Source organism: Protomyctophum bolini (genome assembly GCF_963924005.1).
Source record: "Protomyctophum bolini genome assembly, chromosome: 8".
NCBI lineage: Eukaryota > Metazoa > Chordata > Actinopteri > Myctophiformes > Myctophidae > Protomyctophum > Protomyctophum bolini.
The window spans coordinates 2,228,878-2,251,281 of record NC_137869.1 but is presented as its reverse complement, the minus strand read 5'-3'; the positions used below and the strand labels follow the sequence as shown (position 1 = coordinate 2,251,281).

The 22,404-nt window shown below is 42.7% G+C and overlaps 1 protein-coding gene across 3 annotated transcripts in view; it reads left to right on the top strand.

Annotated features, from left to right (window-relative positions):
* LOC308319655 (DNA helicase B-like) overlaps window positions 1-21,513 on the top strand; it is a 41,932-nt gene extending 20,419 nt beyond the window's left edge. For 2 of the 3 annotated variants that reach the window (XM_080769769.1, XM_080769767.1), the window contains 9 exons: window positions 731-908; window positions 1,755-1,896; window positions 12,119-12,261; window positions 15,462-15,546; window positions 15,638-15,697; window positions 16,263-16,482; window positions 17,543-17,692; window positions 19,083-19,910; window positions 20,900-21,513. In XM_080769769.1, the coding sequence (XP_080625895.1) occupies window positions 731-908; window positions 1,755-1,896; window positions 12,119-12,261; window positions 15,462-15,546; window positions 15,638-15,697; window positions 16,263-16,482; window positions 17,543-17,692; window positions 19,083-19,910; window positions 20,900-21,022 (1,929 nt within the window). In that variant the 3' untranslated portion in view covers window positions 21,023-21,513. The remainder of the gene's footprint in view (window positions 1-730; window positions 909-1,754; window positions 1,897-12,118; window positions 12,262-15,461; window positions 15,547-15,637; window positions 15,698-16,262; window positions 16,483-17,542; window positions 17,693-19,082; window positions 19,911-20,899) is intronic. The other variant, XM_080769768.1, reaches the window with a different exon arrangement.
* The last annotated feature ends 891 nt before the right edge of the window (window positions 21,514-22,404 follow it).

Below are 22,404 nucleotides of genomic sequence, written 5' to 3'. Positions count from 1 at the left end.
TTTTTTTTAAATGTGGTGAAAATATTTGAATATATATTCTTTCAGAGCGAACGTTTTTAACTCAAATCTTTGCTTCTGGGGGGGTCCCTGGAACAATATATTTCGGTTGGGGGTCGGCGGCCAATTACATATAATTTTGGGGACCACTGACATAGAAACATGGATTTTTCAGAAAACTGTCAGGATGTAGAAGACATTTTTTTTATCTGATCTCAGGTCCAAAAACGGGTTAAAGACATCTTCACACGTCTTCCTCCCTGCTTGGTGTAGAAGAACATTTTTAGAATCTGATCTCAGGTCAGAATGGAAAACTGTCAGGATGTAGAACGTTTTTAGAATCTGATCTCAGGTCAGAATGGAAAACTGTCAGGATGTAGAAGAACGTTTTTAGAATCTGATCTCAGGTCAGAATGGGAAAACTGTCAGGATGTAGAAGAACATTTTTAGAACCTGATCTCAGGTCAGAATGGAAAACTGTCAGGATGTAGAAGAACATTTTTAGAACCTGATCTCAGGTCAGAATGGAAAACTGTCAGGATGTAGAAGAACATTTTTAGAATCTGATCTCAGGTCAGAATGGAAAACTGTCAGGATGTAGAAGAACGTTTTTAGAACCTGATCTCAGGTCAGAATGGAAAACTGTCAGGATGTAGAAGAACATTTGTAGAATCTGATCTGGGGTCAGACTCAGAACGGGTTAAAGACATGGACCACGTCCTCCTCCCTGCAGGTGCTGTGGAGCTTCATGACGTCCCAGAAGGACGAGGACGGCGCTCCGTCGGAGTGGAAGTTCGCGGCCGTGCGCGTCCTGGTGGTGGACGAGGGCAGCCTGGTGTGCGTCCAGCTGCTCCACTCCGTCCTCTCCATGCTCACCACGCACGCACGGCTCAGGAAGTTCATCATCCTGGGTGAGGCCTGACCCCCCCCCCCCCCCCCCCCCTCTACACCAGAGACTGGCCCACACATCTGACCCCTCTACACCAGAGACTGGCCCACACATCTGATTCTCTACACCAGAGACTGGTCCCATAGCCTTATACTGAAGCAGTAGAATAGAAGGCTATGGACCAGAGCTACTCTTATACTGAAGCAGTAGAAGGCTATGGACCAGAGCTACTCTTATACTGAAGCAGTAGAATAGAAGGCTATGGACCAGAGCTACTCTTATACTGAAGCAGTAGAATAGAAGGCTATGGACCAGAGCTACTCTTATACTGAAGCAGTAGAAGGCTATGGACCAGAGCTACTCTTATACTGAAGCAGTAGAATAGAAGGCTATGGACCAGAGCTACTCTTATACTGAAGCAGTAGAAGGCTATGGACCAGAGCTACTCTTATACTGAAGCAGTAGAATAGAAGGCTATGGACCAGAGCTACTCTTATACTGAAGCAGTAGAATAGAAGGCTATGGACCAGAGCTACTCTACACCAGAGACTGGCACAGGAGTGGATTTTCACTCCCATCCCATCCCAATCCTGCAGGGCCAGAGTAAAACAAAAGAAATCACACCTGTGTGAAGTGAGGGGCTCTAATATATTACAGTCCAACTCATGTTGATTAGGTGATGCAGGGGCGGCCTTAGGAATCTGGAGGACCAAATATGAGGCCCCCACATATACCTATGAGCTATGACATAATTATTCTATTGATACAGCCGTATTGATACTGTTCAATATCACACGCAGCCATTACTCTCGATTTTTGGTGTTTTAGTGCATATATAAATTTACCAATAAGTGTGTGTTGCTTGCAGGCGACATCAGACAGCTGCCCAGCATCCAACCTGGCAACACGCTGTGTGACCTGTTCCACAGTCTGAAGGTCCGCTCCTGGGCCATCGAGATGAAGACCAACCACCGCGCTGAGTCTCAGCTCATCGTCAGGAACGCTGGACTGTAAATATACTGTACACATATATCCACCGCGCTGAGTCCCAGCTCATAGTCAGGAACGCTGGACTGTAAATATATTACATATATATATTTGACCACTCCCTTACGAAGCTATGTGTGTGTGTGTCTGAGCACGAAAACAGCATGGTTATTTTATTACCACCTGTGCGCAACCTAACGCACACACACACAAACACACACGCACATATTAACTGTATATATGACCAGTAAGACGCGCAAACGCGGGAAGCGAACGCAGCTGAGACCCGGCAGATCATGTCTGTCTGTCTGTCTGTCTGTCCCGCTGTTACTGTATGTGGACCTGGCCCCTTTTGTGCCCATATATGGAGCTGAGTGATTGCTGATGCAACACACTCCATATTTGGATAGCGGGACAGACACACGGACACACGGACAGACAGACAGACATGATCTGCTAGGTCTAATTGCGAATGCAGTGAGCACTTACTATGAGACCTAGCAGATCATGTCTGTCTGTCTGTCTGTCTGTGTGTCCGTGTGTCTGTCCCGCTATCCAAATATGGAGTGTGTTACATCAGCAATCACTCAGCTCCATATATGGGCACAAAAGGGGCCAGATCATTATGCTACTGTATAACTATATCTCTGACAGAAAATGCATCTGTTTATAGTTTCACAAGATAGTTTTACCCAGTGTTAATTTTAATTTGAAATTGAAATTGAAATTGAATTTGAATTTGAGAGAGAGAGAGAGAGAGAGAGAGAGAGAGGTAGTGTTTCTCTCCCCAACACATATATAGATCAAGTCTGAAGTCCGTCACAAGGGCCAGTCAGATTAGAGTTAACAGCCACAGGCTTCAATTCAAATTTACAATTTACAACTCAGGCATTTAGCGGACCCTCTTAATCCATTTACATAATAAGCAAGAACAACACAAGGTAATACATCTGTCTACATAACATGCTATCTTAACCGGCTTACGGCCAGTGACGTGCCTGACGTAGTGAAAGCATTAAGTGCATGTGCTACAAATATTATCATAAATATTGGTGTGTGTGTGTGCAAACGCGGGAAGCGAACGCAGCTGAGACCCGGCAGATCATGTCTGTCTGTCTGTCTGTCTGTCCCGCTGTTACTGTATGTGGACCTGGCCCCTTTTGTGCCCATATATGGAGCTGAGTGATTGCTGATGCAACACACTCCATATTTGGATAGCGGGACAGACACACGGACACACGGACAGACAGACAGACATGATCTGCTAGGTCTAATTGCGAATGCAGTGAGCACTTACTATGAGACCTAGCAGATCATGTCTGTCTGTCTGTAGATAGTTTTACCCAGTGTTCATTTTAATTTGAAATTGAAATTGAAATTGAAATTGAATTTGAGAGAGAGAGAGAGAGGTAGTGTTTCTCTCCCCAACACATATATAGATCAACTCTGAAGTCCGTCACAAGGGCCAGTCAGATTAGAGTTAACAGCCACAGGCTTCAATTAAAATGTACAACTTCATGAGGATTAGTCCAAATCAAGAAGAGTTTGCGTGCATGCATGCGGTGTGGAGCTTTCATCAACTCTGGTTAAAAAGCTGATAGGCCCCAGCGAGAATTGAACTCGCGACCCCTGGTTTACAAGACCAGTGCTCTAACCACTGAGCTATGGGGCCCTGCATGTCATATTAGGTGTGTATATACCGTCATCAATGCTTACAGTAGCCTATATTGTTCCTGGTGTCAGTCAATAGAAGGAATAGAACCACACCCAAAGTGGTTTAGCAAACATGGAAAAATGCCACAACGACGGATGATAACATACAGTGGTTGATTTAATCATCCTAGGACAGTGTCAAGGACCCCTAAATTAATGTGTATTTGGCCGTTAAAAATATTTTGTGCCAAGGACCCCATCAAATATTTACACCCGTGTGAACTGAGTGGTGCAACTCCCCTCTCTCTCTCTCTCTCTCTCTCTCTCATTAGCAGGCAACAGTTGTCAAGGCAATCTGTGGGACACATACTCAAAAGACAATTCATAAACAATGAATAATGAGGCAGCACAAAATGTCAGAGTTATATAGTATAAGGATTTTACTCGAGTAAGGAGACAAGACTTACATGACGTGTTCATGCATGGAAACCCCAGTCTGGCTCTCAGAATGACAAGAAACAACAGCCTATATAGCTTGCTCCCACACAGACAACCCCCAACATATAGATAGCCTCAAGGCATTCACCAAATGGGGCAGTGGCATCATAAACAAACAGCCGGACAGAAAACAGCTTGTAACTTGGAGTATTATTACAATGTTTATCCCTAAATTTCCACGACATTACCCCACTTTTAAACATTTAAAAACTCATAAACACCATTTATCAGTACATCGCAGATGCAGGCAAAAACCTGGAACACAAAATGTTAGATACACAGGAGAAATTCCTACATGGCCCTCTTCGTCATAGAACGACCGCTTACAGCCTACGATATACAGTGACACAATGGTTTTACAACAATAAACAAATAAGGCAACGCCAAATTAAACATACAACAACCGTTGCAGACATCGGACTCAAGAAAACATCTCAGCACCAGAGAGTGTCCATTCAGAACTGTCCACTTGCACACTTCACAGACAGCGCACTGCAGGTCCCATGTAGTTAAAACCACACAGAGCAAACAAAACCGAAAGTCTCTTTCGCTCCTTCACGGAACATAAGCACAGAGCACCAATGTTCATCACATCCTCAGGGCCCAGACATGTTGCGAGCTTGCAGATTGGCCATTTTGACAGAACAGCCGCACACGTTGCAGCTTTCCGAAAGACCAGACAATGTCACCACACAGGTGACGCAGCTTCCGAAGCATGATCACAGAATCCAGAGCACATGATCGCACAATCCAGAGTCCAGAGTGCTAACAGCACATAACTCCTCATTCAGGAACATCAGTGTGGAGACGTCATAGTAGCAGACTAGTCACATCATCATCATCTCCTAAGCCATGCTGTCATGTTTTTCCAAACAGACTCTTCTCATCATCATGGAGCTGAAAGGAACACACTACAAACCAATTTGTAAAAACACCCTACTCTACCTATTACTGTTGATGGTGGACTCAACACTTTGTAATATGACGGGAATATGATAAATCATATTAACATGGACACATGTATATACCAGTCAGTTGTACTTTATAGACGGTTGGTTCCTTACTCACAGAAGGTGTACAGTAAGTGGCATTTAATTTAAAGCTCTCTCTCAGAGTCTTTACTCTCAGCCTGTGAGAACAGAGCCTTTTACTGGGGGTGCAATTAAAGCCTAGGGGTCTGCATGAACTTCTTATCTTAGCTGGATCTCATTTATGGCTAGTCCACTACCTTTCCAATGTCTACAGCTGGCTACCAGCTGACCCCTAACCCAGTAAGCATATGTGCCCATACAAGTATCGCCTCGGATGGAGAACCCATATGGAACTGAGCTCATTCTATACCCACGTTGCTTACACTAACTATCACTCAGCCCTATCTCTGAATACATCCTTATGTCTCTACTATACAACATACAGCAGGTAAAATTTCTATGCACATAGAAAATATCTTCAGAACATCAAGATGATAGATGATGCATATTTTATCCATGTAATACTCACAGATTTGATTCCCAAAATCCAATGATACGTTCCTCCTGTAAACACAGCAATATAACCATTTCCGGCGCACATGCACAACTTTAATTCCCATCAGAGATTAGTAATTTCCGTTAGTACTTCATACCACAACCATGTGAGTAATCAATCTTATGATACAACATGCATCTTGAACCGCCTCCTCCTCCTTGGACCTAATCAGAAAACTGGATCAGAACATAACATTTATACAGGAAACACATTGTATTTCCGTACTTTGTCTATTTCCGGGGCGTCCCCCGAAACAAGACTAGTCAGGCATCTAGAATCTTACTCACAGGCCTCACCGCGGACTCATTTTACTGCCTTCCGAGAATACAGCGAAAAGCACCACAGACTTCATCCTATTGTGAATGCACCATTATAGCACTCTATTCTAGTATTAAAGTTCACAAATGACACTCAAATCAATAGTGTAATCAAAACTACACAGGAACTTTTAACTTTTAAACTACCATGCGTTTTGCACGTGCATCTCTAGAGCTCAATTTTAGGAGCACATTAAACAACGTTTAACCAATGTACAATTCATTAGTCACCTGGCAAGAAGAGCACATCTTTTGTGGTTCACTATTATTCCCTGTCTTCCTGAGACTATGATGACTATCTTCCTATACTTTCTCCATTCCTCATCTAGAGGATTATGACACTTCATATAGAACGGATTAATCTATATCCAGTTACATTAAGTATTACAAAACTCACCAGCTCACAGACCAGCAGAGGTACATGTAATGTTTTTATAGGTTCCATCCAATCCGTGGTATACAGCCTCCTACTGGACCCTACAGCTAATCGAACAATGTGTAACTCATCAATATGATCCTTATCATTTTTAAGCCCAGCCTTGATCACAATCTGATCATGTAAACAGGTTATCCCAGTACAGTATGTCTTAAATTCAACTCATACAGCCAATACATCAATAGAAATAATTTAATCACTATTACTTCTTGTCCTGACGTCAGTGTCTTTTTTCTCTTCCTGCTCATATACTTATTTATTTATTTAGATGACGATTGCACAGCTTATAATTGCTCTTACTATTTATTTAGATGACGATTGCACAGCTTATAATTGCTCTTACTACTGTATTGAATGGTTGGGCTAGAATTTAGTGGTGCCTCTGTTTGTTCAGAGACCGTATCCTCCTTACTAATATCACCACTATCTGATATGCGAAAACACTTTCCGCTTCTCCCATTCCATTTACTAATTCAAATTCACCAGTCCTAGTGCAGCACAATATAGCTTCGATCAAAACCGTCATGTATCCTTACTGTACTTGCATCCTAATTAATTATCTAACCGATACGATACAATGTAGAGATTTGACTAATGGTACACTGCCTACATTTCTACAGATTTTAACTCAACATGACCTATATGACTGCAGTAGAACCAACTGTCCATCTACTTATTACTTATTTAGTACTAGTAGAACCAACTGTCCATCTACTTATTACTTATTTAGTACTGTACTATTGAACTCCACTAATTTATATTAGTATTTTAGTATCTAAACTCTGACCACGTAATTCTTCCCTTGTGGTTAGTGTCCACCCTGAGACTGTGAGGCTGGGGTTCAATCCCCGGCCGGGTCATACCAAAGACTGTAAAAATGGGACCCAATGCCTCCCCACTTGACACTCAGCATCAAGGGTTGAATTTGGGCAAGCACCTACGACATACTAGCGTCATGTCCAGAGGGTGTACTTGTACATCAAGCTGCCTCACGCTACAGAAACAGGGGATAGGCTCCTGCCCTATGACCCTATGGCTCAGCAAGGCTACGACCTCTGAGCAGCTGATCATAGTACTGGGGATTTATTGCCTTGACCATGTTGTAAACTCATTAACATTCAGAAAAGGTTTTATTGTCTCTATTTTAACCATGTCACAGAAACTCAGATAATGGTCTTGCAACAGCACAGTACTACATTTTAGTTAATACAACCTATTTTGTTTTATAGCAGCTACAATCACAAACGCAACTCCGTACAACTCTGTACTCACTATCATTTGATCAATGTTCATCTGTCAGCTCAACCTCACCCCTCCATAACTGCAGAGAAAACCACACAGTCAGTCACAAAAATAGCTTCTCTTGCACTCAGTTGTCGCACTCAGTTGTCACAAACGTGTTGGGTTCAAGAATCTGTTTCCTTCAGATCCCGAACTCCCAGTGTCCAGTGATTTCCCAGAAATCCCCAGTCTCTTTCACATCACTGTTTGCCATAATGTTCCATCTCACGATGTCAGTGCATCAATGTCCATGTTAGTGACCAATGTTCAGTTCAGTTCGTTCTGCTGTATCAACCCCCTCATACTGGAAAAAACAAAACCAGCAGGTTGAATTTGACCGTGGTATCCTCTTTCCAACAGAACGATGAGGCTTTATTGACAGCTGCACACTTATCTTTGCATAATATTGCAATCCACTGCACACTAACGTTTGCAACCATAGCCGCTATGTTCTATTCCGTATTTTAACTTTTTGGGTTCCTGTCCTTCAAATAATGTCATATCTCTGTCACATGCTATTCAACTTTGCTAATCACAAGCGCTGCCCCATTTCTTATACCGGGCAAATAGATGCAATACATGCAATTACTACTTAACTCTTTTAAGATGTATAAGACCAATGTTCAGCTGTATCAGAACGAGGCATTGTAACAATACCATGTATCATTATAATTTAATTTCCATGAGGGCTTAACCCCTCACTATAATTCATAGTGAAGTTAATAGACTATGCTACTGTGGTTACTATCTACCCAAATTTCGTTTTGCTCCCCATTCTGATAGAGACAATGTCTACAATGCACTTAACTAATTTAAGCTATTTAAAAAAACAATGCCCACTAAATGTGCTGCTCCTATTTAGCATCCCACCCATAATGGGTTACATTGGTATATATATGATTTAAAAAAATTGTATACTGCAGATTTACACTTTAAGACATACTGTAGATTACCCAACCTGATATAATAATTACTTACTTAATTTCTTTCTCTACCAGACAATTACCTAAGGTCCCTATAGAACACCATCTGTTTCTTCCTCAACTGATTATTTCAACAAACCACTACCTCCAAGCATTATTTTGCACCGCATGGGGTGAAGCACTCCACATTCCTTTGCATCTTTTCCTGCTTTTACGACAGCCTATATTACACAAACCACCCGAGCCACATTTTACGTCCTTAATTTAACCCTAACACTATGGTTATGGCAAACTTAAACAACTTAAACAATAATCACTATTATGAGTCCATAAAACTCTTCTTTCCTTCTTTCAGCTCTTTTGAATGCATTGATTGCATACATCATACTCAGTGATATATTTTCAGCCTATTTTTATGTTCCTAGATCCTAATCTTATTGAGGTACTTATAATCCCGGCCACATTCTCTACTATACTTCCGTAACATTTTTCCATTCTGTTTTATCTTAAACCTTAAACAGTTTAACATTAACATCATACTATTCTTTATGTTCCTACTTCTCTTCGCTTTCTCAAACTGACTACAATTTAAACAACATGCCTCGTGCACATAGTAGATCCGCAATTTAACAAAATCAAGTTATCTTTATCTCACAATCTTACTAAACTAATTGACACACTGTCCAATATACTATTGAAAGGACGCTCTCAATCCAGAGCGATTTACAACAACAATATCCTGTCCTGGCCTACTAATCAGGCATGGCTTGCCTGGAGAATTTAGATAAAATTTCGCGACAACGCCCTTTGCAGGGAGCCGTAGAATACTGAATAGCCCCCCCCTGGGCAAGCTATCATGCCATGTTAAGGAAAACAAGTCTCTACCTTAGACAGTCACTGATCAAAGTTTTGAGTTCGAAAAACCCATACTAACATAAAATTAACCTAATCAGACACTCAACCGACCATATGAGGTTTTTTGTAGTTGCTTTTTCATCAAGATTACTTCAGCCCCACATATATAATTATATTATATAGTTATATAATGTAGTTAATAGACTTAACTATTATAGGCCTGCTATTTTATCAGGATTACTTCAACTCCACATATGACACAGAACAATATCTATAATAGAATATCTTATGATTTCAGCACACCAAAAACTAATAAACTGTCCATAAATGCACCGAAATATCTTCTACAGGCCTAAAAAAAATGTTCTTCACAAATTTGAGCATTTCCACTCATACACATGTGTACACTCACACTTTCCAACAGTATACATCGCGACATATGTACTCCATACACATTCTGTAGGTACTCTTATTCACTTCTTAGTTTCACTTCCTTAGTTTTATCCCTATTTTTGGAACTATTTCGTATAACGTTTTCTCGTCTCGAGAATTATGTGATTAAAATGTATTACTTTACCTCTTAGGTATACCTCTGTCTCAGGCATTCTCATAACTCCATTTTAATTTTAGGCTGAATTTTAAACCATTAAATCTTCCCATTTCCACAGTCATCCTCTCACATTGCCCCTATCACACACACACACACACACACACAGGCAGATAGGCAAAAACACTCAAACACAGTAGGCCTACATTCACACACTGGCTAGCCAATTTTCGTTGCTTCAGAAAACAACAGGACCCTAGGCAGGACCATGTCCCCCTATTAGACAGCAGGCAACAATGAATGATTTATTGAATAGACTACCCTTTTTTTCCCCAAAATGTACACTGGTACAATTCGTCAGACCTCCATAAGTCATTCAACCAACCAAACACTGTCCCTCCGTCTCTCATATGCACATATGAAAGGCAAAACTTCACAGTTTCCCTCTTTAAATATAGGCCACGCCTATCGTGATCACAACCAAATTCATCACTGATACTTTAAAACCCTGAACAAATGCAATACCTCATTTTCTGAACATCCAAACAGACCCATAATACTCACTTGCGCGATGTCGACCCAGCCGAAAGACAGAACTTTACCCACCAGGCCGAGACGCCAAGCCCATACAGCACTCATCTCGGTAGGAAACCTTCAAATCTGTCAAGGCAATCTGTGGGACACATACTCAAAAGACAATTCATAAACAATGAATAATGAGGCAGCACAAAATGTCAGAGTTATATAGTATAAGGATTTTACTCGAGTAAGGAGACAAGACTTACATGACGTGTTCATGCATGGAAACCCCAGTCTGGCTCTCAGAATGACAAGAAACAACAGCCTATATAGCTTGCTCCCACACAGACAACCCCCAACATATAGATAGCCTCAAGGCATTCACCAAATGGGGCAGTGGCATCATAAACAAACAGCCGGACAGAAAACAGCTTGTAACTTGGAGTATTATTACAATGTTTATCCCTAAATTTCCACGACACAGTGCAGCACTATCTCTCTCTCTCTGTTTCTGGCACTTTTGCCCCTACTGGTAATCATAGTCACACATACATACACATACAGTCACATACACTGACACCGAGCAAGACAGGAACGCCAAAAAACGTCACATCCGGTTTTAGCCCGGGGTAAGAATTTTCTATGGCTGCCAATGCAACTTGGTCCAATCCTTAATCACATACGGACAAACATCTATGCCGATAATATCTAACTTGCGGAGGTATAACGTGCCTTATTGTCCACGGGCAACAGATCTTTCAACGTATGGCATTGCAAATACGTTTGATAATAATCGCTAATCTGCGCAATATTGTTTTGAAAATGCCGCAAATTGCATTGCAGTGAACGAGAGCAAATCACAACTTCTCCCTGGGGTGGGCGGAGTCAAGGGCTTGACGCGCCTCGGTGTCAGTGTATAGGTTAACACGGACATTGCTGTTCCTTGGAGTGTTGCACCACTCAAAAAATAGATGACCCTGGTGACACTATGAGAACCCCTGCTTTAGATCACATACACTTTCCCGTGCATGTTGAGAAACAATGCCACACACACACACACCAATATTTATGATAATATTTGTAGCACATGCACTTAATGCTTTCACTACGTCAGGCACGTCACTGGCCGTAAGCCGGTTAAGATAGCATGTTATGTAGACAGATGTATTACCTTGTGTTGTTCTTGCTTATTATGTAAATGGATTAAGAGGGTCCGTCCGCTAAATGCCTGAGTTGTAAATTGTAAATTTGAATTGAAGCCTGTGGCTGTTAACTCTAATCTGACTGGCCCTTGTGACGGACTTCAGACTTGATCTATATATGTGTTGGGGAGAGAAACACTACCTCTCTCTCTCTCTCTCTCTCTCTCTCTCTCAAATTCAAATTCAATTTCAATTTCAATTTCAAATTAAAATTAACACTGGGTAAAACTATCTTGTGAAACTATAAACAGATGCATTTTCTGTCAGAGATATAGTTATACAGTAGCATAATGATCTGGCCCCTTTTGTGCCCATATATGGAGCTGAGTGATTGCTGATGTAACACACTCCATATTTGGATAGCGGGACAGACACACGGACACACAGACAGACAGACAGACAGACATTATCTGCTAGGTCTCATAGTAAGTGCTCACTGCGTTCGCAATAACGGCGTGTTAACAGAACCAACCTCCATGGTTTCCAGAATCGCAGACATGGGGATGAGGAAGGTCTCCTACAGGAACCTGGAGTTCGACGCCGTCGTGGACCTGAACGGGATGAGCAAGATGGCCGCCGCGGACAAGAAGTTCATCCATATACGTCTGCCCAAGGAGGAGTCTGATGATGGTGAGTACTAGTCTGACGATGGTGAGTACTAGTCTGACGATGGTGAGTACTAGTCTGACGATGGTGAGTACTAGTCTGATGATGGTGAGTACTAGTCTGACGATGGTGAGTACTAGTCTGACGATGGTGAGTACTAGTCTGATGATGGTGAGTACTAGTCTGACGATGGTGAGTACTAGTCTGATGATGGTGAGTACTAGTCTGACGATGGTGAGTACTAGTCTGACGATGGTGAGTACTAGTCTGACGATGGTGAGTACTAGTCTGACGATGGTGAGTACTACTGTAATCTGTGTCTCTCTCTCTCTGCGTTGTGTTGAATGGACAGACGGACCCAGAACTCTCTTTGGAAACCACGTTTTATTCTCACAAAGAATAACAACAGACACGTCTCCACGTTAGTTCTTCGTAGTGCAAAGACTCCTCTCTCGTTCCAAGACGGAAGTACAGAAGGAACGAGCGACAGTAACACAACAAATAATAAAACGTAACATACCTGACAAAGAATAACAACAGACATGTCGCCACGTTAGTTCTCAGTAGTGCAAAGACTCCTAAACAGAGTTAAACAAACACTTATAAATCAATTTGCAAGTACAATTCTTATTATGTTATATATACAGAGAAGTCAACAAAGACACCCACCTCGTTCCAAGACGGAAGTACAGAAGGAAGAGGTGGCGGTGTGGCAGGACATTTATACAGGGGGCAAAAGGGGGAGACTTAAAGGGGCTGTGACCTCTAATGCACTATGTATTCATACACATGAACCATGGAGAATTAAGTCAGGTAGAAGCACTTATTTGTATCATATTTTGTGTAATTATATAATACTGTTACACTAGTCTGACGATGGTGAGTACAACAACGGTGTTGATTTCGTCGACTAAAACCAAGACGAGAAATGTCCGTCGACTACCTTTTTTCACTGACGAAAATTAAATGGACACTAAATAAAAACAAAGCTATGACGACTAAAACTAAGACTAAATATATTGACAATTTCGTCAACAAATAAAAATGAGACTAACACTAAGACATTCCGGGAGACTAAAATGTGACTAAAACTAAATTAAAACTATTCAAGAGACCATGACTAAAACTAAACTCAAAATGTTCTGCCCAAAACAACACTGGAGTACAAGAGGTGTTATTATCTATCTATTGGATTTCACTGATTTCAGATTAAAGTTCTCACAAAAGGATGATCAGGGGTGGGCAATGATGGCGAGGGCCAATATATTTCCACACTCACTCCAGAGGGGCCACAGTACTGTACATATTCCTGTCATAGCTAAATTAGCCGATCTACAAGCTCACAACGCGTCTCAATGCGACACGTTTTGAGCTTGTAGATCAGCTATTTTTGCTATATTTGAATTGAAAACCTGATTTTTTTTTTGCTATTGGAATCCTGAAAAGTAACCTTTTTATTGAATTTCAAATGCATGTAGTTATAGTTATTGTTATCTTTATGAACTGTTAACATAACTACATTGGACACAAAAGATAAACATTTTAATGCTAGTCATTTAGTACTAGTCATTTAATACTAGTCATGAAGTAATTAAAGCGGGTTTGGAATTGTAAACAGCTGAAATCAATACAGTATATCAGTATTCTGATATTAACATGCGGGCCGCATTAAGTGAAGGTGGGGGCCGCATGTGGCCCCCGGGCCGCCAGTTGCCCACCCCTGATCTAGATGGTTAACATAGATGATGGCACTAAATAAGTGAGTTTATGATAGCCAGTTTACAACTACTATAGTGCATACTAAAGGTAATACATATTTTTTTATTTTTTTATTTTTTTACATTATTTATTTTGAGGGTTTTCTTTACATAGACACAAGGACAACACAGCAGACTTGCATACAAGACAGTTACTTACATAAAAACAACAATGAAGAAACATAGAAAAGAATAGAAATAAAAAATAAAATAAAAATAGATAATAAATAATAGTTTCCAAGTGGTACATGGGTTGTGTAATGCATGTGTGCACGTTAAGGTGGGTTCCGTCCTACGCAGAGTCAAATGCGCTCTTCAATATGATCTAAAAAGGGGGTCCATACCTCTACGAATACATCTGCCTTATTTTGTGTTTCATACTTGAGTCTCTCCAGTGGTAGTATTGACATTATTTGGGCCATCCCACATAATGTTCTGAGGGTATTTCATCTGTCTTCCACAAAATTAAGATACATTTCTTTGCCAAGAATCTAAATAGATCAAATCATTTCCTATGAGCAGAGCTCAACTTTACATTTGGGTCTGCCCCCAACAGGTATAACAGAGGAGATTTTCTCAATTTTACTTTAAGGATTTGATCATGAATTATTTGCCAAAATGGTTTGATTTTTGGACAAGACCAGAACATATGCGGGTAGGTACCCAAATGCAGTTTGCATCTGTTACATAGGGGAGAGTTCTCCCTGGACATTTTGTTTAGACAAACAGGGGTTAAGTGCTTTCTAGGATTCTAGGACTAAGTGAAGATAGATTTACTTTTGCACATATTGTTGTCCATGTTTCCTGATCAATTACAACATTTAAATCTTTTTCCCATATCCCTTTCAGAGGCTGGAAGGATGACGTCACTCTACCATTAAGGATTTTATAAATCTTTGAAGTGAATTTTAACATAGATTGGGTGTTAATGATGCATTGTTCTATCTCGTCTATGTGAGACCTAAAAATATTTTTCCTAAGCAAAGATTGTAAAAAGTGTCTTAATTGTAAGTTCTGGAATAAGTTTGTGGAAGATAGACCGAATTCCTCCTTCACCTCTGAAAAGGACTTGATGTTTGTACTACTGAGTAGACAGCCCAAAGTGTTAACACCTTTGTTAGTCCACCTTTGCAAACCAATCTCACTTAGACTCGCCGGTAAATCTGGGTTATGAGAAACCGGTGAAAGGACAGATAAACTCTTTTGAATTTTACAGTATTTCTTACACTTTGGCCACATTGATAAAATGCCGTTAACAACGAAAGATTTGTTGAGCCCTGACAGACTCGCATTTACAAAAGGTAAAAGATTTAAGTGGAATTGGGTGACTGAGATGGGATTCTATTATTTTCCACAGGGGATCGTCAGACTCCTGGAACCATTCAGTCATTCGTTTAATTTGAGCAGACCAATAGTATAATTCAAGATTTGGGAGAGCTAAACCACCTTCGTTTATTATTTCTTTAGACGTACAGAATGCCATCAAGTTACTGATCGCCTCCGCTCCGGGCCTGAGGGACGACAGCACCTCTCAGTTCATTGCTTTCAGAAGGTACAAAAAAAAGAAAATCAACAGAGATTTTAAAATTATAAGCAACACAAAGTACAACATATTTATCATATCACATAATGTATTGTTACAGGGTGGATGTGGCGCTGATCAACGAGCTGTGTTGTAAACATTACAACAACCACACAACCAAGTGAGTGACTCTATATACTGTATATACTGTACCTCATGTCTTCTTTTATACCTTATAATGTATATGCCAAAAAACATTGATCTAATTTCCCCTAATATAAGCCCTCAATGGGGGTTGGGGTTTTGTGCCAATTGTTTCCATCTAAATAAGTACTATAGTGTGCCGCTTGGGATACTATTGACACTATGAAGAGACGATATACATATACAAAAATATATCTTTTTGAGCGATGGAAATAAGCGAATTAACACCCCAATGCCCCATTCAATTCAATGCAATTCGATTAATTGAGGGCTTATGGTAGGGGAAATGGCCAATAATGCGCTGTTGCACAAAATAACACCTGGATAAAGGTAAGAAAGTCTTCTAGCATGGAATTCTCCTTTAATAATAGAAGTCTCTATGAATAGACCATTGTAGTCAGTGGTCCCAAGTTATCCAGAAATCACTTCCAAGCATTTAAAATTCACCTGCTTTGGAAATGATTTACGTTTAGAACGTAAGCTTTTGTTGAAATATTTTAACGTGGATGTTTTCTTTTATTTTGCCTTAATTTCTGCATCAGTGCAAGTCTCATTTCGGGCAGAAATCACAAGACCAAGCTGTCGTTTCAACCCGGAGACAAGGTGTGCTGCACCAAGAACGGATACATCAACAACACCGAGGGTGTGGAGGCCAGCGCAACGTCCAGCCAGGAGGCCAGCCAGGGCGGAGAGACCACCGGAGACCCCGAGAACAAAGACAAGCTGCGCCTCTGTAACGGAGAGATATTCTTCATCAGGGAGGTCAGAATCTTATCTTATCTTATCTTATCTTATCTTATCTTATTTTATTTTATTTTATTTTATTTTATTTTATTTTATTTTATTTTATTTTATTTTATTTTATTTTATTTTATTTTATTTTATTTTATTTTATTTTATTTTATTTTATTTTATTTTATTTTATTTTATTTTATTTTATTTTATTTTATTTTGAAATAATAGGTTTTCCCCACATGACGGTGAAAGGCAACAACTACGATACTAACTGGTCAAACAGAAACATGTAAATAGCTGATCTACAAGCTCACAACACCTTGCTACGCAAAGTGTAGACTTAGATAGCATTTGATACAGACTTATAGCATGTTATGTAGACAGCATAAGTGCATTGTATGTAGTCATGGCACGTCATAGTACATATGTATAGCATAGTAGTTTAGATGTATACCGTAATTTCCGGACTATAAGGCGCACCTGAATATAAGCCGCACCAGCCAAATTTAGGGAAAATCCCAAATATGTACGTATACAAGCCGCACCGGACTATAAGCCGCAGGTGGCCCCCTAGTGGCCGTTTCGTTAGCTCAGAGCCTTAGATGGCTCTGCGTTAGCTGTAAAAATCCATAGATAAGCCGCACCGTTGTATAAGCCGCAGGGTTCAAATCATGGGTAAAAAGGTGCGGCTTATAGTCGGTAGTTTATATGTATAGTTTCATTATAGATATTCCACTGTTACTTTCTTAGCTTACGCATGTTTCATGATAAATGTTTTCATGTGATGTATTCCCCTGCTTTTTTTCCCTTGCTTAATGTAAGTCGCTCTGGATTAAGAGCGTCTGATAAATGCCTAAATTGTAAATTGTAAATTGTTGTGGATCTTGTAGATCTGCTGTTTTAGCCGAAGAAACAGCAGACTCATACATTCCAAAGTGCTTATCAGGGTGGGAGGTCCCCGGTTCACATCTGATTATTTTGGGGGGTTTCACAGCCTGAACATGTTGATTCAGGCCAAGGAGGACGCGACAGAACTAGCATCACGTTACCTTCAACCGCGGCCGTTTGGTGTGTTTGTCTGTGGCAGGACGTGACCACAGAGGAGGAGGGCAAGAGGCGGAGCCGCTACCTCACGCTGGACGACTGCGACGGGCGGTTGATCAAAGTGGACTTCAGGGAACTGCAGAGAGAGTGCAGGCTGCAGCACGCCTGGGCCAGAACCATACACACCTTCCAGGTAACAGCAGAGAGCCTGGGCCAGAACCATACACACCTTCCAGGTATAGAGAACAGCCTGGGCCAGAACCATACACACCTTCCAGGTATAGAGAACAGCCTGGGCCAGAACCATACACACCTTCCAGGTAACAGCAGAGAGCCTGGGCCAGAACCATACACACCTTCCAGGTATAGAGAACAGCCTGGGCCAGAACCATACACACCTTCCAGGTATAGAGAACAGCCTGGGCCAGAACCATACACACCTTCCAGGTATAGAGAACAGCCTGGGCCAGAACCATACACACCTTCCAGGTAACAGCAGAGAGCCTGGGCCAGAACCATACACACCTTCCAGGTATAGAGTACAGCCTGGGCCAGAACCATACACACCTTCCAGGTATAGAGAACAGCCTGGGCCAGAACCATACACACCTTCCAGGTATAGAGAACAGCCTGGGCCAGTACACACCTTCCAGGTATAGAGTACAGCCTGGGCCAGAACCATACACACCTTCCAGGTATAGAGTACAGCCTGGGCCAGGACCATACACACCTTCCAGGTATAGAGTACAGCCTGGGCCAGGACAAGGAAGCTCTGAGAAGGAAGGGAAGTGGTCACGTGACTGGGCTGCGCCATGACACTTTCATGGATACTTTTGTGGGAGCCAAACTACCCTGGAAGTTTGGCAGAATGCATTGGAGTCAATGAGAGCTCAGTGACCAGCTCATGAACAAACTATTATTTATGAACAATTGAGACCTTTTGACCCCTTCCCTTCCTTCTCAGAGCTTCCTTGGGCCAGGACACCTTCCAGCTAACTGCAGAGAGGACAGTCTAGTCTACGAAGAGTTTATTTTAGATTCCTCCTGAGGTCAAATTACAATTAAAAAACGTTTACAATACATTCAAATAAATACAAAATTTAGCAACACAAAAAATAGAAAAACATTTTTTAGCAAAAACTAAAATAACAATCGAAGAGCAAATAGCCTACAACAGTATGCACATTCAAGGACAAAAACATTTATCTTAAATTGCAAGAGTTATGCATTAAAAATATACCTTAAAGTACATACAAAATCAATAGAATAACCATGGTATATATTTGTTTATATATATATATATATATATATATATATATTAATGTCTTTCTATATCCAGTCTAGGTGTAAACTATTTCTGTTCTTTTCTCTGTCACTTTGAAAACGGAAGGTTGATGTAGTTTGGTGAACTGACGTGTCCTCTCCTCTCCTGTCCTCTCCTCTCCTGTCCCTGTCCCTGTCCCTGTCCCTGTCCCTGTCCCTGTCCCTGTCCCTGTCCCTGTCCCTGTCCCTGTCCTCTCCTGTCCTGTCCTGTCCTGTCCTGTCCTGTCCTGTCCTGTCCTGTCCTGCTCCCCTCCCCTCAGGGCTCGGAGAACGAGACCATCGTGTACGTGATGGGGAACAGCGCAGCCCAGACGTGGAAGCACGTGTACACGGCGGTGACCCGCGGACAGAAGCGCGTCTACGTGGTCGCCCGGCAGGACGCCATCGCGGCGGCCATCACCAAGCGCGAGACCCCGCGCACCACGCGGCTCAGCGGCCTGGTCAAGAAGGTCCTGGACGAGTCCTCCAGAGCTGAGAACCTCGCCGCTTCCCAGGCGGCGGCGGGCCCCCCTGGGCGGCCCCCGGGTCTCCTCCTCCGCAGCCCGCCCCCCGCGGCGGGCCCCCCCGGGCGGCCCCCGGGTCTCCTCCTCCGCAGCCCGCCCCCCGCGGCGGCCACCCCTCCGTCCTCGTGGAACCCCGGCAGGTCCAGAGACCCCTGCGGCGGGGGCGTCCGCTCCACGCCCATGCCCGCGGCTCGTAAAAGCCTGTGGAAGCAGCAGCAGCCCGAGGAGGTGAAGGTCAAGGTACCGGATCAGACCTCAGTGAAGGTCGAGGTACCGGATCAGACCTCAGTGAAGGTCGAGGTACCAGATCAGACCTCAGTGAAGGTCGAGGTACCGGATCAGACCTCAGTGAAGGTGGAGGTACCGGATCAGACCTCGGTGCTGGACGAAGACATGGTTTTCAGTCAGGCGTACTCCTGGTCGCCCATGAACAGCGAAGAGGAGAGGTTCGGGTCCCTGCAGGGCGCCGCGGCGGACGACCAACCGCTGGGCCCGCTCGGAGCCGGAGGGGCGGGCTCCCAGGAGACCGCCGGCAAGAGGCTGCACTCTGATTGGCTGATGGGAACCCCGCCCAAGCAGATAAAGGTCAATGGGCAATTGTTGTGTTTTAACCCATTCTGGGCGGGAACCCCTTTTTGTGTTTTAAACTTTATGTTATACTTCAGCTATTGGAAAAATAGACGAATCTACAAGCGCTATGAACTTGTAGGTCTGCTACTTTTGAAAAATCGTGAAAATGTGCCTTTTTTTTTAGAACCACTGATACAGAAACATAAGGTTTTTCAGAAAACTGTCAGGATTTCGAAGATTTTTTTTAAAGTTTCGACGTCAGGCCTAAATGGGTTAATGATCTTAAATTCCTTTATCTTAGATCGTTTTGTAGTAATCGTACAACATAAACATTACAGAGACTTTGGTTGTTACTGTACAATACTTTAAAACAGTTGTCATGTTGCACACATGCCTAAAATAGTTCTTATTTGCGTCCCACTCAGGCTGCACGAACAGCCCTTGAGCGCTCTGTTTCTGCCCCCTCAATACCGTACCTCAGCGCTGCCCAAAAGGTAGATGGTGGCTGTGCAGGTAGATCACATGACATGGCCCTCAAAAATCTATAATTAAAATAGGCCCATAAAAAGCATATATTAATAATCAAAATTCTCTTTTTGGCATCTGTCATTAATAGGTGACTTGATTGATTGGCAACAGGGCCTGCGTCAAGGTGAAATGCTTTGTGTTCAAGAGTCAGTAGAATTATGTAAAGAACCCAAAAGCTCACACAGAATGGGATGAAGACTTTCCCCAGACTATTTCCCATTGTTTGTCACTGTTACAAAGCCCCCTCAGGTACATTTTTGGGGTTGTGGGTAGATCATGTTGAGCTTGCCATTTTTAAAGTAGTTCTCAAGTAAAAAAAAAGTGTGGGCACCCCTGCCGTAACTCTTCTATTAGATGGCTCTGGTGTTTTACTACAGAGCTGGAGTGATTGGGGAGACGCCTGTGATTGAACTAAAACTGCCTTGTCGTTAATAAACTGATGGTTTTATTTCATGGTATTTATTGTATTTCTCCAGACTGAGCCTGAGGCGGAGAAAGCATCGCCTCTGGGTTGCTCCACGCTGTCGCAGCTCTCCCTGCACACGCCCAAAAGCAGGCGGTCCAGATGGCTGTACCGAGACCCGCCTCCCAGACAATGAATGATCCAGAAGGCTGTACCGAGACCAGCCTCCCAGACAATGAATGATCCAGAAGGCTGTACCAAGACCAGCCTCCCAGACAATGAATGATCCAGAAGGCTGTACCGAGACCAGCCTCCCAGACAATGAATGATCCAGAAGGCTGTACCAAGACCAGCCTCCCAGACAATGAATGATCCAGATGGCTGTACCGAGACCAGCCTCCCAGACAATGAATGATCCAGAAGGCTGTACCGAGACCAGCCTCCCAGACAATGAATGATCCAGATGGCTGTACCAAGACCAGCCTCCCAGACAATGAATGATCCAGAAGGCTGTACCAAGACCAGCCTCCCAGACAATGAATGATCCAGAAGGCTGTACCAAGACCAGCCTCCCAGACAATGAATGATCCAGAAGGCTGTACCGAGACCAGCCTCCCAGACAATGAATGATCCAGAAGGCTGTACCGAGACCAGCCTCCCAGACAATGAATGATCCAGAAGGCTGTACCGAGACCAGCCTCCCAGACAATGAATGATCCAGAAGGCTGTACCAAGACCAGCCTCCCAGACAATGAATGATCCAGAAGGCTGTACCGAGACCAGCCTCCCAGACAATGAATGATCCAGAAGGCTGTACCGAGACCAGCCTCCCAGACAATGAATGATCCAGAAGGCTGTACCAAGACCAGCCTCCCAGACAATGAATGATCCAGAAGGCTGTACCAAGACCAGCCTCCCAGACAATGAATGATCCAGAAGGCTGTACCAAGACCAGCCTCCCAGACAATGAATGATCCAGAAGGCTGTACCGAGACCAGCCTCCCAGACAATGAATGATCCAGAAGGCTGTACCAAGACCAGCCTCCCAGACAATGAATGATCCAGAAGGCTGTACCAAGACCAGCCTCCCAGACAATGAATGATCCAGAAGGCTGTACCAAGACCAGCCTCCCAGACAATGAATGATCCAGAAGGCTGTACCAAGACCAGCCTCCCAGACAATGAATGATCCAGATGGATTCTGGAAGTCAACGGTCTGGCCATGCGACCCTGCAGACAGCCTGCAGACACCCTGCAGACGTGTGCGCTTCACGTCTGCCGTACCAGGGGTTCCCACACTTTTTAATGTCAAGCCAAGGACCCCCAAAATTATACTCGTTAGCCCGTGGACCCCCCCCCCCCCCCCATTTGAAAATACATTCCAAGGACCCCCCATGAGAGAAGATTCTTACGTGAATTAGGCTACGGTCCCCCCATTTCTATCTCTGGGACGCCAATTTATATTGTAAAATCTATGTTTATTTTACTCTGAGAGTGTACAAATGGAACCAAATGGACCCATTAGGGTCCATTTTTTTCAAAAAAAAAAAAAACAAGACTTTTGCTCTCTGGCTAAAA